At 34.8% G+C, this 20,391-nt stretch overlaps 5 protein-coding genes across 7 annotated transcripts in view; 4 read left to right on the forward strand and 1 right to left on the reverse strand.

Annotated features, from left to right (window-relative positions):
* LOC135215532 (verrucotoxin subunit beta-like) overlaps positions 1-15,944 on the reverse strand; it is a 35,667-nt gene extending 19,723 nt beyond the window's left edge. For 2 of the 3 annotated variants that reach the window (XM_064250361.1, XM_064250360.1), the window contains exon 1: positions 15,724-15,942. The gene's annotated coding sequence lies outside the window, so the exon portion shown is untranslated. Of the gene's footprint in view, positions 1-15,723 lie in introns of all 3 variants that reach the window. The other variant, XM_064250362.1, reaches the window with a different exon arrangement.
* Positions 1-20,391, forward strand: part of LOC135215530 (serine-rich adhesin for platelets-like) — a 346,329-nt gene that overhangs the window by 120,546 nt on the left and 205,392 nt on the right. The window lies entirely within an intron of this gene.
* LOC135215528 (uncharacterized) overlaps positions 1-20,391 on the forward strand; it is a 96,033-nt gene that overhangs the window by 2,679 nt on the left and 72,963 nt on the right. The window lies entirely within an intron of this gene.
* Positions 876-2,021, forward strand: LOC135215865 (stonustoxin subunit alpha-like). Its single transcript, XM_064250819.1, has one exon. It carries the CDS (start codon positions 876-878, stop codon positions 2,019-2,021), a length of 1,146 nt encoding a protein of 381 aa, XP_064106889.1.
* Positions 895-4,074, forward strand: LOC135215531 (uncharacterized). Its single transcript, XM_064250357.1, has one exon. It carries the CDS (start codon positions 2,442-2,444, stop codon positions 4,014-4,016), a length of 1,575 nt encoding a protein of 524 aa, XP_064106427.1. The 5' UTR covers positions 895-2,441; the 3' UTR covers positions 4,017-4,074.

Below are 20,391 nucleotides of genomic sequence, written 5' to 3' on the forward strand. Positions count from 1 at the left end.
GATTAGATATATAATTTGTGCTCAAATAACGAATGCATGCAGGCGTTTCTAAAGTGAAATTAAATATTTCCCCTGTAAGATAGTTTTGCTCAATTAACAAATACAATTTTTCCTTTCTTTACAGGTCATGAGATAGCCGCTTGGAGAACACTCTACACAGAAAGAAATAATTTTCAAGATGGGGGATAGACCTAGTGAAGAAATTCTTTCCATCCCAACACTTGGGAGGCCTTTTGACTTAGGTATGCTGTATGACTGTAGATCTGACCAAATTGTACAGGGGATTACATTGTGGGACCAACAAACTCTGGAGGGAAAAAGGTACACAAACATGAAGCATCTAACACTAAAATCATCACCTCTGATACCATTAAAGAGAAGTCTTCTGGACTGGATGCCAACATTGGCTTAAAACTTAGCTTTCTTGGAGGGATGGTGGATGTGTCTGGCTCTGGGGAATACCTTGACAACAGAAAATCTTCAAATCACGTGGAAAGGGTAACCTTGAAGCACAAATGCACAACTAAAACTGAAACAATGACGATGGAACAGTTAAGGAATGGAAAGATTGAGCACCCAGAAGTTTTTGATCATGGTACCGCCACGCATGTTGTAACAGGAATTACATATGGAGGCAATGCTTTCTTTGTTTTCGAGAAGGAGTTGTCTTCAAATTCATTAGACAAAAATGTTAAAGGTAATCTTCATGCTATGGTCAATTCCATTCCATACCTAAAGTTTAATTGGGAAGGAAAGTTAGATCTAAGTGAAGATGAGAAAAAGGAATCCCGGAAATTTAGCTGCAGTTACTTTGGAGATTTTATACTTCGAGAAAACCCATCGACATTTGAAGAAGCAGTTCGTCTCACAAAGAGATGCCAAATATCATTGGAAAAAAGGGAGAAAATGCTGTCCCAATAAGTGCATATTTATATCCACTTACCAAACTAGACAGTAAGGCTTCTAAACTTGTTAGAGAGATCAGTGCTGTTCTTGTTAATGAAACAGAAAATTATTTGGAGGATCTGTATAAACTGGATGTGAAATGCAATGATCTTCTGAGATCACAAGCAGTTAATAAATTTCATGGAATTGAAGCAGAAATTCAGGAATTTAAATCTTTATTGGCTACTTACAAACTGGCATTTCAGAAAGAGGTAGCAAAGATTCTTCCAAGTATCAGAGGTGGAAATAAAGAGGAGAGTGAGTTAGCAAATATGTTGAAAAAAAGGGATTTCTCTCCATTTCGAAATGAAGCTCTCAGCAGATGGATGGCAACAAAAGAAAGCCAAGTAAAAATACTTTTGCAATGCACGTCCTCTCTTCAGCAGATTGAGTTTGTATCAGAGCCAGGCGACTTACAGTCAAAGGTTATGAGTCCTCATCATTCACAAGTTCTGTGTTTTTCAATTTTGATCCCTAAATCTGATTCACATTTGATAAACATGTCAAAATACACGAAAGAAGAGACTCTTGATAGTGATTTGGACTTCACAGCTGGAAATGCTACAATCCCACTTAACATAAAAGAAAATGAAAGTTCAATGATGGAAAAGGCAAGATATTTCACAGACTTCTTTGATAATAAAGAGAACACTGATGTTAGCTTCCTTGTTGCAGAGGACGTTTCTGATTCAAATGAATTCCAAGCTAAGACAAAGTACTATAATAATGGTAGACTCCTCAATGAAGACTTTGCAATACCTTCTACCCCAAGGAAAGTAAATGTAAACAATATTGCTACTACACATGAGAGCATTTTGGTTCAGTGGGAAAAACCCCTTCATGGTGCATCAAACATCGACCAGTACAAGATTGTCTGTGAAGACACTACTGGAAATAATCCACCCATTATTCAGCATGCAGATTCTAATGTTGCAAGTCATCACATTCAGGGTCTCAGTCCTGGCTGTGAGTATGGCGTTAGCATTCAAAGTGTTTGCCAACTTGGAGTTAGTGTTAAGGGCCAAATAAGGGGTGCTGTTAAAACAAGGCCAACTAGTCCACCTGGGAAACCTTAGGCCTGGCAGATATCTTCTTCAGAAATAGAGATTAAGCGGTCAAAGCCGCTTCACATTGGTTCTCAGTGCACAAGAATCAAATATTTACTTAAGCAACAAGAAGAAGGGTCTGACTGGAAAGTAGTAAGTACATTGACATTTGAAAATCAATCAGTTAAGATGTGTGTGCATCCAAATGTTACCTATAGGTTCAAGGTTTATTGTGAGAGTGAACACTGTGGCAAGAGTCTTGATAGTGAATTAAGCAATGATTTGAAGATAGAAATGAAGGAAGATGAAGTCTAAAAATTTGATTTATGTAGACAATCAGTGAAAATAAGGGATGGTAATATCAAGATATATAAGCCAAATCTAAAACATGTTGCATCTCACAAGAAATATAAACTTCAGAAATATGAATTTGGAAATGAGAAAGATGCCATGCCAGAAAAGGTCATCATGCTTGTTGGTTCTACTGGATCAGGTAAAACCACTTCAATCAATGGACTAATTAACTATGTATTTGCTGTTAAATGGGAGGATAACTTTCGTTTCAAATTGATCACCGAGCCAGAAAGCGACAACCAAGCAAAACGCCAAACTAGTGAAGTATCATCGTACACAATACATCACCAAGAAGGTTTTAGAATACCTTATTCCCTCACAATCATTGATACACCAGGTTTTGGTGATGTTCAAGGCATAGGAAGAGATCAGGAAATTACAGAACAAAAACGCAAATTTTTCACAACAAGAGGTGTAGGAGGTGTTGACAAAATTGATGCAGTTGGTTTTGTTGTTCAGTCATCTCTTCCAAGACTTACTGCAATGCAGATATACATTTTTGATCAAATACTGTCACTCTTTGGAAAGGATATTGCTGAGAACATATTCCGGTTACTTACTTTTGCTGATGGTCAAAAACCTCAAGTCCTTTGTGGCATTAAAGAAGCAAAGATACCACACAGCAAAATCTTCAAATTCAATCATTCTGCACTATATGCACGTTGCAAAGAACCAGAAAGGGAAGAACAAGATAGTGATGAATTCGAAGACAGTACCATGTTTTGGGAAATGGGAGAGAAGAGTTTTATGAAACTTGTAGAAAATCTGAACTTAACTCAGAGTAGGAGCCTCACCCTAACTAAAGAGGTTCTTGAGGAACGCCATCGTCTAGAAGTTTCAGTAACTGGCCTCCAGGTAGATATTCAGACTGGACTGCATAAATTAGAGAAGCTAAGGTGTGAAGTGGAAGTCCTCAAAGCGCATGAGGCTGATATTGACAGGAACAAGAACTTCACCTACACAGTTATTGAAGAGACCTTTGTGAAAGAGCCAATTCCTGCCGGACAGTTTATAACAAACTGTCTAGAGTGCCACCGGACTTGCCATGAACACTGCCGAATAGAGAAAGATAATGAAAATCAGCGATGCTGGGCGATTACAGGAGAGAATTGTCGTATTTGCCCTGGTCGGTGTCATTGGAAAATACACAGAAATATCCCATACAAATATATTTGTAAGCAGGTTGAAGTAACAAAAAATGCAGAGGACCTAAGGCGTCGATATGTAGAGGCAACGGAAAAGAAACTTTCTGCTGAACAACTTGTAAAAGAGGTAGAGGAAGAATTTGAGGCAGTTCAAATAAAGGATCTGGGTATGACCGAAACTGTGAGAAAATGCCTCAAGAGACTGAAAGAAATCGCACTAAAACCAAATCCTCTCTCTACCGTGGAGTACATAGACATCCTGATTGAGTCTGAGAAATCACAAGCCCAACCAGGATGGAATGCTCGGGCCAAGTACCTGCAGGCTGTCAGGAAAACGGCGGAGGAAATGAAGAAAATCGCTGACGAAGGATATGACCCTTTCATGGAGATAAAGAAAAAGATAGAAGAGGAGAAAAAACAAATGAACAGTGGCAATTGCTCTCATCTCATGATTCCCTTTCGGTCTCAAGGCATGAAGAGCCGTTGGGTTGAAGTCGAGGACTATCTTAATAATAATTTTAGTTAGATTGGGACGGTTCTGTTGAGGATAGACCCTACTGTTTTCTTTATTTTCCAATCACCAATCAAAGGCTTTATATATATATATATATATATATATATATATATATATATATATATATATTATATATATATATATATATATATATATATAAATATATATATAAGCTAACTTTTAAATTTAGATGTCGTCTTGAAATTAAGTTGTATATTAACCAGTCAAACAAATGGAGAAATACAACGTCTTGGAAACTATTCACAGATATTTATATTTTAGAATATATTCTACTTCCAAAAGCAAAATTTATTAACTTTTTCTACTCAACTTCTTAATTATGCTTCGCAGGAAAGATTATGCTTTCCTGGGTAATTAATTCCCTGCGGTTACTATATCTATTTTTAACGAGTGCAACTTGGCTATAAAGTGACTTTTGGACATCCCACTCGATTAGTGTCATCCTATCAACACTTAGAGCCCTCTACGATTCTACGAGCAGTGATATTGACCAAGAAATATAGAAGAGATTTATTCTAGCATTTTGTTCGTTTCAGTGGTAGGTTGAGAGGAATATTTTTCACCAGAATTGGCGCCTGACAGGAATATTTTAAAAAGATGTTGACTTATTTGCAAAATATATAATAAAAACTTTGTACTTGCTTTTTTGTAGGAATTAGTAATTTTTTCTTTGATATGTGACCAGCATGACAACTATCATTATTTCATGGTTATAGGTCTAGGCCTACACTAATTTGCTTTTTAGGAAACACGCTTGTGTTACCCCTTATCCTGACCTCACTCAAGACAAAAATGAAAGTGCCTCTGGATGGGGCAGTTTTTGACATTTTGTTCATTAATAAGCTAACTTACTATGAGATTCAGGGCCTCTGTAACACGGTTTTTTCGCAATGACTTTTTATCTATGCTTTTCATAAATATAACGCTTATTCAGAATACCCATTATCTCTACACATAAATTTTGACTGTATTCTGCATTACGTAGGTTGAATAAATTTGGTACTTATAATGTAAAAGTGACTTTTTTTGAAGAAGGGGCAACTTACTCAGATAAAAGGTTTCGAACGCACTAGTTACGTAACTTATGACAGCATTTCTTCCCTATTTCTCGATGGATGATTGGCTATACATAACGAAGGCTAGACCTCTGGCAACAATGACATAAAAATGTAAATACAAGCAAAGCAGTACACCTTTATGAACTCTGAAACCTCTCCACTGATAATTGTCATAATGAACAAACTAACAAAATAGGTTAATAAATACAAAAACACTTTGATTATTAGTCTAACTCCAAAATAAGTTTCCTTTATAGTCTACTTTATAGGTCGCAATCAGATTGACAAGATGTAGGGAATAGTTGGTAATTTTCAAAAACATAGTAGACAAGCTTGATTTGATAACTGCTATATCCAATGTCAAGCAATTTTTATTTATTGGCTATCTATCTATTTACTAAAAAAAAAAAAAAAAAAAAAAAAAAAAAATAGACGTTACCGCATTTTGGCTTTGAACCTTCACCAATAAAATATCGTCAGAATGATGACTTCATGAGGCTCCACCCACTTTGGCCTCGTTATGATTCAGGATAGCACTGAAGGCTATCATGGGCATTGTTGAATTAGAACATTTAACTTCTGGCTATAAAAACTCATTTCTCATGTAGTTGCAAGAAGTGCTAAATGATCCTCAAAGATCCCAGCAGTTGGCCTAAACGTTTAATTCATGTATATTACTGCTATTACTACAGTAGTATTACTACGCTAGCACACATACCCCACCCACATCTATGTATCGTTCCGCCATTCATAAAGTCTTTGTCATGGCCACGGGCTTTCTCTTGAGTGTAAAAAGTTGCAAGTCGTAAGACAAATGCAGTTTTGCAACCACGGGAAAATTCCAAATCCTTTTAGCCATTATTGACTGCTATGGGTTTCAGAGCCGATGGAATAAGGTGAATGAGTTTCTGTCTTGTGGATGGGCGGGACAACATTTCGTCAAATGTTGTTTACCTTGCTTACCTAATGAATGTTTTTCGACTCTTGGCTCGCAATCATTGGCCATGGCATCGGCTGGATAATTTTTACTCTATACAAATTAAAACCATCAGGTTTAGGTCATTGATAATGCTGCCAAAATTTGTGTGTGGTTGTAAAATATACATATGTCAACTCTCAGCTACATCCGATGCTTTGATAAGGAGCAAAGTCCAAAAAACCGTGTTACAGAGGCCCTGAATCTCATAGTAGTTGGTGTGAGAGAAAAATAAGCATGCCTAAATAAACGAAGAAATGTACTATTTTCTTGGCCTTTTATTTCTTCCTGGTTACAATGCCCGGAACAGGTGATAGAGAATAATGGAGTAGAGCATCTGATTTACCTTGACCTGCAGTTCCAAAAACTGAGTCCCAATCGATTTCAGAACATAAAACAAGTTATTCATATGACAGATAATCAAGGTCTTTGATTGATCAACTTGGCTAAATTTAGTCTATTCCAGTGGTTCCCAAACTGGGGGAAATTTCCCCCTGGGGAAAGGGGGGGCGAAATTTGAAGCTACCAGAGGGAAATAATTACACTACCTACTAACTAAAAAATCTCACTAATTTAATTCTAAAGTAGAAGAGCAGACAAAAGTCCTTTTATTTGTTACTAACCACTCTCTTGGCTATGCGGTTAGTAACCGTTAGTTGTTACTAACCGCTCTCTATCCACTTTACTCTGTAAATATATGTTTACCAGTATATTTGCACATTTGAAAAATAAATTAGTAATTAGTCACAGTGTGTTTTAATTACTCTTTCCCTCATACACATGAAGGGGAAAATCTGGATGGTTGAACTGGGGGGCCAGGGGGAAATTGACAGAGAAAAGTTTGGGAACCACTGGACTTTATTTTATGGAATTCTAAACTTATCTTTACTCACATTGTACTTCGTGAGTATCTAAGCACTGATGTGTCCATGGTACCGTATTTAGAAAGCACTCATGAAAGCAGTACATTAGAAGGAAGCCAAATAGATTTGGCTACAAATGTTGGGGTATTGCCAGTTCATATGAATGCCCTTTAAAGTTATCATTAATAAAGTATAATAGACTGTCTAAAAAATCTGTGAACATCATTTTTATTATATTATTATATATTTTAGATATTTTGTTAAACTTTTATAATATAATGTCATACTCGAAATTGCTTGGATACGGAACCACTTGAACCATTAGAGACAGTCATCTGAAAGGGTACTCAGTCAAAAGTGTTGCCGAAATGAAGAAACGCAGCAGGAGTCATGTGATTCCAGAACTGACGGAGATATACAAATGGTGAGATGGAATGATAGATCTGTAGCCACAATACGTAGAAATACTTGTTGTGGATATGAAGAGAATGATTTCACAGTCTCAGTTTGTTGAAAAGTTACAATGATAGTTTGGGAGGAGTGGATTTTATGGTTCAATCAAAAGCTGACTGCTGAACATGAATTAAAAGTCAAAATGAAACTGGAATTTATTTTTGAATGCACTAAACACTGCATTTGTATGTAACTGGAGACATATCCGTTATGTACTAATTTCATATGAAGCATCAGCAGTTTCTATGAAACATAGTTACACAGATGCTAACATGTCCACGTCAAAGACTGTGGTCAATATACAAGTGGAGTTTAGAACAATGTAAACCATTATTCAGAGATGTGCTCCGCCACATGTCTATGAAGAGGGATTATCAGTTTTATGCTGAACTCTGCGCATTCATATACTCACCCCATAGGGAGTCAGTGCACCTGTTTTGGTGCAATGTAGGCATTTCCTAAGGTTCTTTGCAGCGCCCGTTCATCCTCTAACTGCAACCCCTTTAATTTCGTTGACAATTGTTTCACCATTGTTCTCAGCGCTAAATGACCTCATAGGTCATAGCGCTTGGTCTTTGGACTGAATTTTATATTCCAGATTTATATATTCACACTCCTTCAACATTTTCCAGCATTTTTCAGGATTTCCTGCCAACACTTTCGAATTATGGAGCTCCTCTGAGCAGATCTATCATCCTCCACTGTCGTCATATGCGAAACCGTCTTCCGTTTGCATTCAACATCCATGTTTCACTTGCAGATCATCTCTATAGACCGTGATCTTTCCCTTGCTTATCCAAATTTGTGGATCACCTCTTTTCATATTGCATCCAGAAAGATATCAGTTTACCTTAAAGATATGATATTCACCTGTCTCTGACTCACTAACAAATACTTGCTTTTTATAAGTGAAACTTTCCACCAAAAGTATAGTCAGTCCTACTGATTAACTAATGAACTCTAAATGCATATGGGTTAATAAATTTGCTAAAACTTTCCATTATAGAGTTTGTGTCCTTCAGTAAACTAAGCATTCTGATAAGGATTCTTCGACGTTCCTCTAATCTTAAAACATGTTTCTTCAAAATAAAGAAGGAAAATTAATGTGGGAAAAATCAATATTCTCTTAAAATACTATTCTCGTGAATTTAATGCTATAAGACTTTTAACACATTTGAAGCTATAAGTTTTAAATCTAAAGAATTAAATATTAACTAAAACCTCAAGTCATATTTGTAAAGGAAAAAAAATAATAACAATCAACAACCACGCGTTAGGAAATGATCCAAAATCAATTTTTTATCTTCTTAATATAATTATTTCAGATTGAAATACTGTAACAATAACCGCATATTATTAAAATACTTTGTTCTCAAAGGAAAAAGTTACTTCATATTCAGGAGTTTTTGAAATTCCTGCTAAATTCACGGCTAATGGTAAAAGCTGTACTGACTATTTTATTGTTTCTCCTAAACTTATGAGTAGCATTACGGATTTTAATGTTGAGCAATATGACAGGTGTCTGTCTGATACTCGCTCGGCCCTCTCTATGGTATTACGTTTGGAAGAGACTTGTAATACGAGACCACCGGAAATACAAATTTAGATTTAGATAGTGAGGAAACCCATGAAATGAATAACTTTGAATATGAAGAACTTGAAACAAAATGGACAAATTACATAAAAAAGGAATATATGGAAGCTATCAATACTAGAGATATTAACTTGTTAGCCCTAAAATTAGATTCACTGAACCCTTTGAATGTAACCCAGAATATTATGGATGATATTGTAAAAGATTCAGGAAAATTATTATTGACCCTGCCAAACACATTGGCATTTGTAAAAAAATGATCAAAATAAACCTAAAACTGGGGATTGCAAAAAGGTTAGCAAACCATGGTTTGACAAAGACTGTTCTAGTAAAAGAACTGAATATACGAAAGTAAAAAACAGGCTCATGAAGATCAAAACAAATGAAACTAGAAACGAACTGAAAGCTAGAGCTAAAACATATAAGAGAATAATTAATAAAGCTAAGAAATCTTTCAGAAAAAAATTTCATAGAAATGTTAGAAATATGAGAAAAAGTAGTGGTAAGGATTATTGGGAATTGTTAAAGAATACTGATAAGAGTGAGCTGATTTGTAAAATTGCACTTAAAACATTTCGAGATTATTTTGCTAAACTTGGTCGAGGTAATGTTGAACCTGATGAGAGTGAACACCCTGATAATTTCGACCCAAGCATTATTAACCAGTTAGTTAACGAAGACTTGAATAGAGTTTTTACAGTTGATGAGATACAAATTCAAATAAAAAAACTTAAGAGTAGAAAAGCATGTGGTATTGATAATATTATAAATGAGTTCCTTAAAAACTGCCCTTATGATATGCTCAATGTGATATGCAAAATTTTCAACATAGTGTTGATCTCCTCAATTGTTCCATATTATTGGTGTATAGGGATAATAAAACCCATATTTAAGAAAAAAGGATCCCCTGACGACCCAGATAACTATAGGGGTATCACACTGCTGAGCTGTGTAGCGAAGCTTTTTACCGCTTGTGTCCATAAAAGGTTGACTGATTACATTGAAAGCACTGGTCAACTTGGTGAGGAGCAGGCTGGTTTCAGGGAAGGATATAGTACTCTAGATCATATTCTTGTATTACATTCACTTGTTAATTTCTATCTCCATCAAAAAAAGAGAATATACTGTTTGTTCGTTGATTACAGAAGAGCATTTGATTTGGTTGACAGGTCGTCCTTGTGGGGAAAGTAATCTCACATGGCATTAACGGTAATATTATGGCTGTCATATATAATATGTATAATAATGCAAAATCCTGTGTGAAGCAGAATCATAAAATTTCTAACTTTTTCGAATGTAACGTAGGCGTAAAACAAGGTAAGAAACTTTCCCCATTACTTTTTGCCATCTACCTAAATAATTTTGAGTCTTCTCTTAGCAGGGGGTATAATGGGATGGATATGTGTTCAAGGGAAATAAATGAAAAATTAAGTAGTATTGATATAGAAATGTTTTTGCGTATTTATGTTTTACTTTATGCTGATGATACTATTGTAATGGCTGAATCCCCAAAGGAATTACAAAATGCCATAGACAAAGTAAAAGAATATTGTGATAATTGGAAGCTTCAAATTAATGTTTCAAAAACTAAAGTAGTTGTATTTTCTAGAGGAAAAGTTAGAAATGTTCCGAATTTTAAATATGGTGAGGAGAGTATTGAAATTGTAGATGATTATATTTAACTTGGTACTACGTTTAATTGTAATGGTAAAATGGATAAAGCTATTAAGAAACAAGTCATTCAAGCACGTAGAGCATTATTTAGTATGCTAATTAAATGGAAAGTCTCCATGGAGCGACATTGGGTGACGCTTCTGACATGTAGCGCAAATGCTGCGGTGCTTACATTCCTTTGAACTAAGGCCTTTTCTGAGGCATCCAAAGCAAAGATGATTTTTTACTATAAAAGGCCCTTCTGTCTTCCAACCTTTCCTTCAAGAAGAGTTTACAATGATGTATTGAATGATCCTGCTTGCAGAAGTGACAATATAGAGATTTTCGGTTGGTCACTGTCGTTGATGGGGTAGCTGGACGGGCAGTTGATGATGAAGAGCTTGCCAGTAAACTAGCTTTCAGTTCGGATGCTTTGGTTGATGATGTAGACAAGGTGCGACCATTCGATTTCCTCTCACGGGACTACCGTTCAGTTTCTATGGTTCAAAATGTCAACTGAGCAGAAATTGGGTTGCAAGCTATCTCTGCTTCCCTAGTGTGGAACACCGTGAAAGATTTAAAGTTTGGGTAACACCCTGTCTCTTCTAGCTCTGCAGTAACTGTGCGATTCCATCGAGAGGTAACCCAATCTGGTAACTTGTGCAAAATCTTCTGGTTTTCTTCACAATCATTCAGTATGCTCGAGCCTGGAACATGTGGTATGGCATCAAAGCACGAATTCAAAAAGTCAGAAAAGCATCGAAACCCTACATAATCCTTTGGAGCAATCCTTGGCCACAGTGCAATCTTCTGTTGAAATGCTCACTGAACAACAAACGGCCGACAGTACCTCATATGGAGCTTCTCCCAAGCTTGAACGTAAGCATTGTCGTCTGTACGGAAAAAAGTTCCCTCAACTACATTCCTTGCTTCGCCACTTAAATACTGTTTCAGGTAATGAAACTTCTGTGAAGCAGGTATAACCTTGTTATCAATTAGAACAGTAAATGATGCTTGCCATTCAATAAAGTGGAGAGGGTCACCCCTGAAAATGCTAGGTGTAGGAACTGGTTAACGATTCAATGACATAGTATCATGGAGTGCTTGAGTTAAGACAGTTGTGGAATTAACATCAGGTAAGTGAGCTGGAGCTGAAAGGCTTTGCTGTAAAGGCTGAGGACTAGGTTGTTGTTGAGCCAAGGCTGATATGCTATTTCCAGAGGGCTGCTGAACTGGGACAGAAACATTACAGTGCGATATCGGAGGGTCAGGTTGTTGAGGAGCAGGATGCAAAGGTAAAGCAGGTACAAACTCAGAGGCGGAAGACCTAAGAGGGGAAACCAATGATTCTGCAGGAGTCGGAGAAGTTGCAGTTGAAGGGGACGAAGAACTGCAACGCTGTGTCATGGACCCTTGGGGGGAGACTATTTTATGCACGGAATGGGTCTCCGACGGAACGGAAGATAAGTCCTGACGGTGCTGACTTGCTGAATCATAAGCATTAAGTTTAGCCTTCAACATTCTTACAGATTTCTCCAATTCTAGCATCTTCAGTTGTGATCGTTGAGCCTCGATGGCAGCTTCCATTTTCAATTCTCCTTCCTTAGCAGCGAGCTCTGCTGCGACTTCAATACAGGTCTGAGATGCCTGTGAATGTTCAGAGCCTACGCTTTTTCACCTGGATATGGTACTTCCATATATCGACTTAGCATAGCCATGGTCAAGCAGGAGCCGAAGCCTAGCTGCTTCTGTTTCCTTATCAAAATCTAATTCATCTGATTCAACCATACAGGCATTCAATAGGCTAAGGATGTCTTTACTGACAGCCGCTAATACATCCTGTTTTCGGATAACATCCTGAGAAGGAGACGATTTTCTTCGAATATCTGAAAATAACTCACTGGATTTATTTGTAATTTCCTTAAGAGCATCGATTATCTCAACTGAGCTTTCTTCAGTACATACACTCTTAAGTCTGCTACGAATTTCTCGCACAACGGATTTGAATTTTGCATAGGCAGCTTGATGACCTAGTATGAGTTTTTCAAGCAGCTGAACATGAAACTCAGCTCCCCTTTCAGTCATTTTCTTAGACCTTTCTAAGCGACTCAAAATATTATGAGCGAGGCCCACTACATCAACCTCGGTATCAGAGAGCGCTCTCACCATCATAACTCACAAATAACAAGAAAGTAATCAAAAGATAATACCAAGTATCAGACAAAAGCAATTATAAGTGAAATAAAATGGTAATATTTGTATGAGAAATAGAAAAAGATAAAACATTACATATCATATAAAAATTGGACATGTTTCTATTTAGCCTAACTTAACTCCTGTAGGCTAATCCATAGGCTATGGACTGAAAGGTAATCAACTGGTACCAATAACATGCAAGGATGGTTAAACAAATTCTGAATGCAATGTTGCTAACCTAACATACTCTTCAATCAAAAATTTGTGGCCTAGCCTACCAAAAATAATAATAATAAAATAATAGGCCTAGGCCTAAGCAATACACATAAATACATCTATGTATACCAAAAATGGGCACCTAGCCTAATTATTAGGTAACAATATGTAGAGTAGAAGGCTACAATTAGGGAGCTCATACAAGACTAGCATCAGTGACGTAGGCTAGGCTATCTTGTATGACTAGGTTAGGCACAGAAGATGAGGAGACGAACATTGCGGCATATTGATAGTAGTAGCTACCATAGTCGACATGGCACCAGCGGCAATTTCTCGTTGGTAATGGTGATCAATGTTGGAAACTACAAAAAGGTCCAGATCGTACCTCGTGCTGAAGTTCCTTAGCTTGGGGAGGGGGCAAGGAAAAGTTTTCACTGTGGCTGCAGGTTAATTTCCAATGGTAGCTGGTGTGTGCTTCTACTCACAGAGTTTGCCCCTCCCACTTTAGCTAGGATATCATACAAATAAAACGGCCATCTCTTAATTTATGGGGCTTTATTACATCTATAAGTTTCATACTGCTGGTACACCCATAGCCCTTGAAAACTTTTGGCCTTATTAATAAGCACACATATTTAAAATAAAGACTCGTCTATGAACTACTAAACACACAATATCGAGTGCATGCGACAGAGTAAAAAGGAATATAATTGAATCTTGTTTCATCAAATCAAATAATTGGAAGTGTCCTGAATTTAAGTCTTCAAAATTAAAAAAGTTGTAAATAAATGCAACAACATTAATATGTTCAGTTTTATAAATGTTTTTGGACTTTCTGTGGCTATGCTCCCGTTTCTCTTATGGTGTTTTTGGTTGTGACCGCGTGATCTCGGGTTATCCTGGATGATCTCTTTGATCTTTACCCTTTTGACAATCAACCATCTGGTACTCTTGATATTTTTGTTCCCCTTGTAACACTTTTCAACTGTATCTCATTTGTGCCTCGACAATGTCTCATTACAGGATAAAAGCGCTCGGTCCGGATTTCTGCTTATCTACTGTGATTTTTCAAGCATATATATATATATATATATATATATATATATATATATATATATATATATATATATGTATATATATATATATATATATTATATATATATATATATATATATATATATATATATATATCTAAGAAGTTCACAGATCTACTAGAGGACACAGGCTAATGAACAGACTCCAGCAACAATGATAACCAGGAAGACCAGGCAGAAATACAGTCACAGAGAGGAGAAACTTAGAATGGAAAGGTGGGAAGACCATGGAAGGGCAGGAAGATTTCAAGAACTTGAAAAAGTTACATAGAGACAGAAGAGTCACTTAGATGGATAAGAAGTGGAGATCTAGGACATGATGGCGAAAGACTGATGTGATAGGAGCACAATACCAAGGCCTCCTGAAAACGGCTTCAAGAAAATGGCAGGCATACCACCAAAGGACCAGTGTAGGTTTTGTCATGCAGAGGGTGAGAATGTGAATCATCTGATATCAGCCTGCCAGACCCTGCTTGCAGATGGTCACTACACGCCCCGCCATAACAAGATCTGTAAACATATCCATTGGAAAATATGTAAAGAGTACAGAATTAAAATGAAAGAAAAAATGCGGGGGGATGAACCAGATCCAATCACCTCCAATAGGGCCGTTACCATCTTTTATGACAGGGAAATTCCAACAGGAAGATATATAGAAGGAGATGCTATAAAATCTGATATTATGACCTAGAACAAGGAGGAAAAAACAGCAAAGATTATAGACGAGATAGTACCCAGGGACCTTGGCCTCAATAGAGCTGAAAGGCACTAAATAACGAAATACCAAGACCTGGCTATCATTGCTTTTCAGGTCGTGAACGACCTGAAAAGCTCATGGAAACTGAAGGAAATAGAAATAATACATGTGGTAGTAGGGGCAGCATGACTTATAAAGAAAAACCTGAGAAAATATCTTCAGGCAATAGCAAGTTGCCCAAGTATGGAATGAGATGAAGATTGCTGCCCTCAGAGGAACGGTAAACACCTTGAAAAGAGCCCTAGGATATAAGGCTAGTGAAATATAAAGGGGCCCATTGCACCCCTGATATAACCTGAAAAGTAAGAATAACATAAACCAAAGAGAAACTATAGACAGAGGTCGAGAGATCTCATCGCTTAGAGTTCTTCCTGGGAAAACTGGTGTGATTTTGAAAAACATTTTTTCTCTCCTTCGGTATTGAACCTTAAATATTTTAGGAAAATGTCTCGAGCACTGCTACATACAGAGAATGGTCTCTCGTTCTACTCAAACCCGTTGTGCACAGGATGTTTGTACTTAAATAAGGATTTCCCTGATTATCTGAAGAGTTTGCTGTATGGTGCACATTTCAGCCGTTAGTTGGGACGGTATTGCACAGATGATGTTATATGAAATCAAACTATGACAAATAGGTGGTAAACATGTTTGCGTGAATTTATGTTCTTTCACTCCCGTGCTCATTTTCTTTATGATATGAAGGTTCCCTTTATAAAAAGGACGATTTTTGGTTCATGAATAGCGTCATTATGAACAGTGCCATACAAACAATTAAGCAATGCATACTTGAATAATCAATACTGGAAATAGTAAATAACAAGGACCAAATAATACTTACCAGTTTAGAAGAAAGAGCGCCATTTCCACTGATGCAAATTCGAACGGACAGTCACTTCTTAATTTTGCTTCAGGTCCTTTCAGTCGGCTGGTGAGAGTGACTCTGAAAGCGCCTTCTCGAATTATGCTAAATAATACATGATGATAAGCGAGAACGTATCGTCTTAGAAAGCAATGTATTCTTTTTTTCTTTTTCTTTTTTTAAGGCACGATGGCTACAACTATCAGCGCAAAAGGACGTATGCATGTAAATATTAAAAAGGCAAGTCAAATTCAGAAAATGCTTGTCAACAGTCTCTTCGACTCCCATGGACTGTTGATATATATATATATATATATATATATATATATATATATATATATATATATATATATATATATATATATAAGAAAGTGGTATTTGGCAAGTTTTATATGCTATATTTAGACATGAAACAACACATCTTCAGCTGCCTAATCTGAATTCCTGATACGGTATCAGTAATAATCTCGTCTGCCAGAGCAAATATGTTTTAAATAGCTTAACCTTAATATAGATGGTCTTGGTATTATTGCGCACCAAACACAACCATTTTCAATTCCAAATTATCATTTTAGAAAAAACTGGTATTTTCGTTTCCCTAGGAAGAGGAGGATATGTACGCTGGTTGCAATTAGCCAATGAAGCTACACGTAGCAACATGCAGTTTGATGCAATCCAGTATGTTAGTCGTGTTCCCTTATTGCGATGATATTTGATACCTGATTTGTATATTGTATTTCTGTCTTTGTTATACTTCTTTATTTTGTACTCCATGATTACATCCAAACTAATAGTATTCGGCAACTTTCCTTCACTTCTAATTTAAATGAGAACCATAAGTAACTGCATGATTTATGAACGTATTTGCAAATAAGTTTGAAATTATTTAAATTACAGTTCATTTACAAGTGCATAACTGTTTAATCTTTCTATGTATATATACAAATATATATACATTCACACACACACACACACACACACACACACACACACACACACACACACATATATATATATATATATATATATATATATATATAATATATATATATATATATATATATATGAATCAATCAATCTTGTCCTCCATCGCTGACTTGACGGATTTTTTTTATTAAACTCAAACTTTTTTCTTCAAATGACGGGTTTTATTTTTGTGAGATAAACGTCATATTATTTTTTCAGATTTTTATCGTTTCTATCAGGTCTGGCCTAGATAATGGTTTTATATTCTTTATCCTATCTGCTTCGGACTTAAGAAATGATAAAAACATTCATACTTCGTGCTTGTATCGGTGTCGCAATAAACATGAAGAATAAAAGCCATTATTCCCTCAAATCACAAGTAACAATGAATTTGTGTTGATTTCAAATCTGTTGTGTCATTTTAGGCTTCATGTATCAAAACATTTCGTGGTTCAATTTTCATTTAAGATTTATAAAAAAATTAGATGACCTCATAAAAATTATATTCCATTCTAAACTGTTGTGTGTATATATATATATATATATATATATATATATATATATATATATATATATATATATATATATATATATATATACGTATATATATATATATATATATATATATATATATATATATATATATATATATATATATATATATATATATATATATATATATATATATATATATATATATATATATATATATATATATATATGTATATATATATATATATATATATATACCTATATATATATATATGATATACTATATATATATATAACTAATATATATATATATATATATATATATATATATATAATATATATATATATATATATATACACATATATATATATACATATATATATATAATATATATATATATATATATATATATATATATATATATATATATATATATATATATATATATATATATATATATATATATCTCAGTGCGAGGGTGGACCAGGGAAACCAATTAATCCCAAGTTAAACGTTTATGCCAAATTTCCCTTTTTACACGATGATTCTTTTAGAAAACGTTTTTTTACAAATTATCAATAATCACTATGGTGCGATCAATTTAAAATTAATTCCCAAGAATCCTTTAACAATTGGTTATTTTTTTAACCATAAGGATCGATTAAGCCCTTTTTTGTCCTCTAACGTGGTGTATAAGTATACTTGCCCTAGGTGTAACTCAGGGACATATGTCGGATCCACGAGGAGGTTACTGAGGGTCAGAATCGACTCCCATTCGGGAATTAGCTTTCGTACTGGTTGTAGGCTCTCCAACCCAGAACATTCTGATATCAGATCTCATTCCAAAATCTGTAAAACTTACATCGAAAGAAGTGATTTTAGTATAATAGACAGAACAGCTTATCCTCACGAATTGCCTATACTTGAGTCATTGTTTATTAAACAACTAGTCCCACATTTAAATACCCAAACCTCCTCTACTCAACTTTACCTAAGTTAACTGTCTTTGTAAGCATTCTGTCTTTTGTTCTCTCCACATAAGGTTGGTCAGTGGCCTTTTGTTCCTTTGTGTGTGTGTTTTTTTTTTTTTTTTTTTAGCTGTAATGTATTGAATTTTAATTTTCTTATAAAATTTTAATGTACTGAATTTAAATTTTCTTATGAAATTTCAATGTATTGAATTTAAATTTTCTTATGAAATTTTAAGCTTTTATAGTAACTTTTTTAGTAAGTTATCCATTATTCAACAGATCCCTGAAGATGTAATAAAGAAATAATTAAGAAAAGTCGGAAATAAAGCAATATGTTGGAATTAATTGGTTTCCTTGGTCCACCCTCGCACTGATGTGTCTTGCTGGCCGTCGCCTAGCCCTGTTTTTGGTATATATATATATATATATATATCTATAAATATATATATATATATATATATATATATATATATATATTATATATTATTATAAAATATATATATATATATAACTATATCACCGCCCCATATATTATAAACTTTTTATTACATATATATAATATATAATAAATATATATAATATATATCATATTATATATATATATATATATATATATATATATATAGTATATATATTATATATATATATATGTCTATATGTGTAGTGTGTGTGTATGTATTCAATAAAAATACACCAGGAACAAGCCTTGGTGTAAATATTCATGGAAATCTGTAAATCAAAATATGTTAATGAAAACTAGACGTATTTGTTGTGAAAATTCAATTTACACATTCGCAGTATACTAACCGAATTCCGTGTTTGTTGTGACTGAAACGTAATTGCATTACATTACTAATGGCAGAGTCTTGTTTGTTAACATGAAAGTAAACTCAACATGTATTGTTCAATTCGATCAGAAATTTATTCACTTCATTCGAGTTGAAATTCCTTTCTTATATATATATATATATATATATATATATATATATATATATATATATATATATATATATATATATATATATATATATATATATATATATATATATATATATATATATATATATATATATATATATATATATATATATATATATATATATATATATATATATATATATATATCAACAGCCATGGGAGTCGAAGAGACTGTTGATAAGCATTTTCTGAATTTGGCTTGCCTTTTTAATATTTACATGCATACGTCCTTTTGCGCTGATAGTTGTAGCCATCGTGCCTTAGAAAAATAAAAAGAAAAAAAAGAATACATTGCTTTCTAAGACGATAAGTTCTCGCTTATCATCATGTATTATTTAGCATAATTCGAGAAGGCGCTTTCAGAGTCCCTCTTACCAGCCGACTGAAAGGACCTGGAGCAATATTAAGAAGTGACTGTCCGTTCGAATTTGCATTAGTGGAAATAATACTGGTAAGTATTATTTTGTCTTTGTTACTTACTATGGTTTAAGCCTTAAGCAAACCATTGTTTAACCGTAGCTACTATCTCCAGTATTGATTATTCAAGTATGGACAATTTCAGTATGCACTGTTTAATTGTTTGTACGACACTGTTGATAATGAAGCTATTCATGAACTAAAAACCGTCCTTTTTTATAAAGGATACCTTCATATCATGAAGGAAATGAACGAACACGGGAGTGAAAGAACATAAGTTTACGCAAACATGTTTACCACTTATCTGTCCTAGTTTGATTTCATATATAACATCATCTGTGCAATGCCGTCCCAACTAACGGCTGAAATGTGCAACATACAGCAAACATTTCAGATAACCAGGGAAATCCTTAATTAAGTACAAACATCCTGTGCACAACGGGTTTGGGTAGAACGAGAGACCATTCTCTGTCTGTAGCAGTGTTCGAGACATTTTCCTAAAATATTTAAAGTTCAATACCGAAGGAGACAAAAAATGTTTCCAAAATCACACCAGTTTTCCAAGGGAGAACTCTAAGCGATGAGATCTCTCGACCTCTGTCTATAGTTTCTCTTTGGTTTATGTTATTCTTACTTTTCAGCTTATATCAGGGGTGCAATGGGCCCCTTTATATTTCACTAGCCTTATATCCTAGGCTCTTTTCAAGGTGTTTACCGTTCCTCTGAGGGCAGCAATCTGCACCTCATTTCATACTTGGGCAACTTGCTATTGCCTGAAGATATTTTCTCAGGTTTTTCTTTATAAGTCCTGCTGCCCCTACC

This window comes from Macrobrachium nipponense, chromosome 5 (assembly GCF_015104395.2).
Source record: "Macrobrachium nipponense isolate FS-2020 chromosome 5, ASM1510439v2, whole genome shotgun sequence".
Lineage (NCBI taxonomy): Eukaryota > Metazoa > Arthropoda > Malacostraca > Decapoda > Palaemonidae > Macrobrachium > Macrobrachium nipponense.

Bases quoted from the DNA above. Each gene is read 5' to 3' on its own strand.
- LOC135215865 (XM_064250819.1), top strand. From the start codon at position 876: ATGCCAAATATCATTGGAAAAAAGGGAGAAAATGCTGTCCCAATAAGT.
- LOC135215531 (XM_064250357.1), top strand. From the start codon at position 2,442: ATGCCAGAAAAGGTCATCATGCTTGTTGGTTCTACTGGATCAGGTAAA.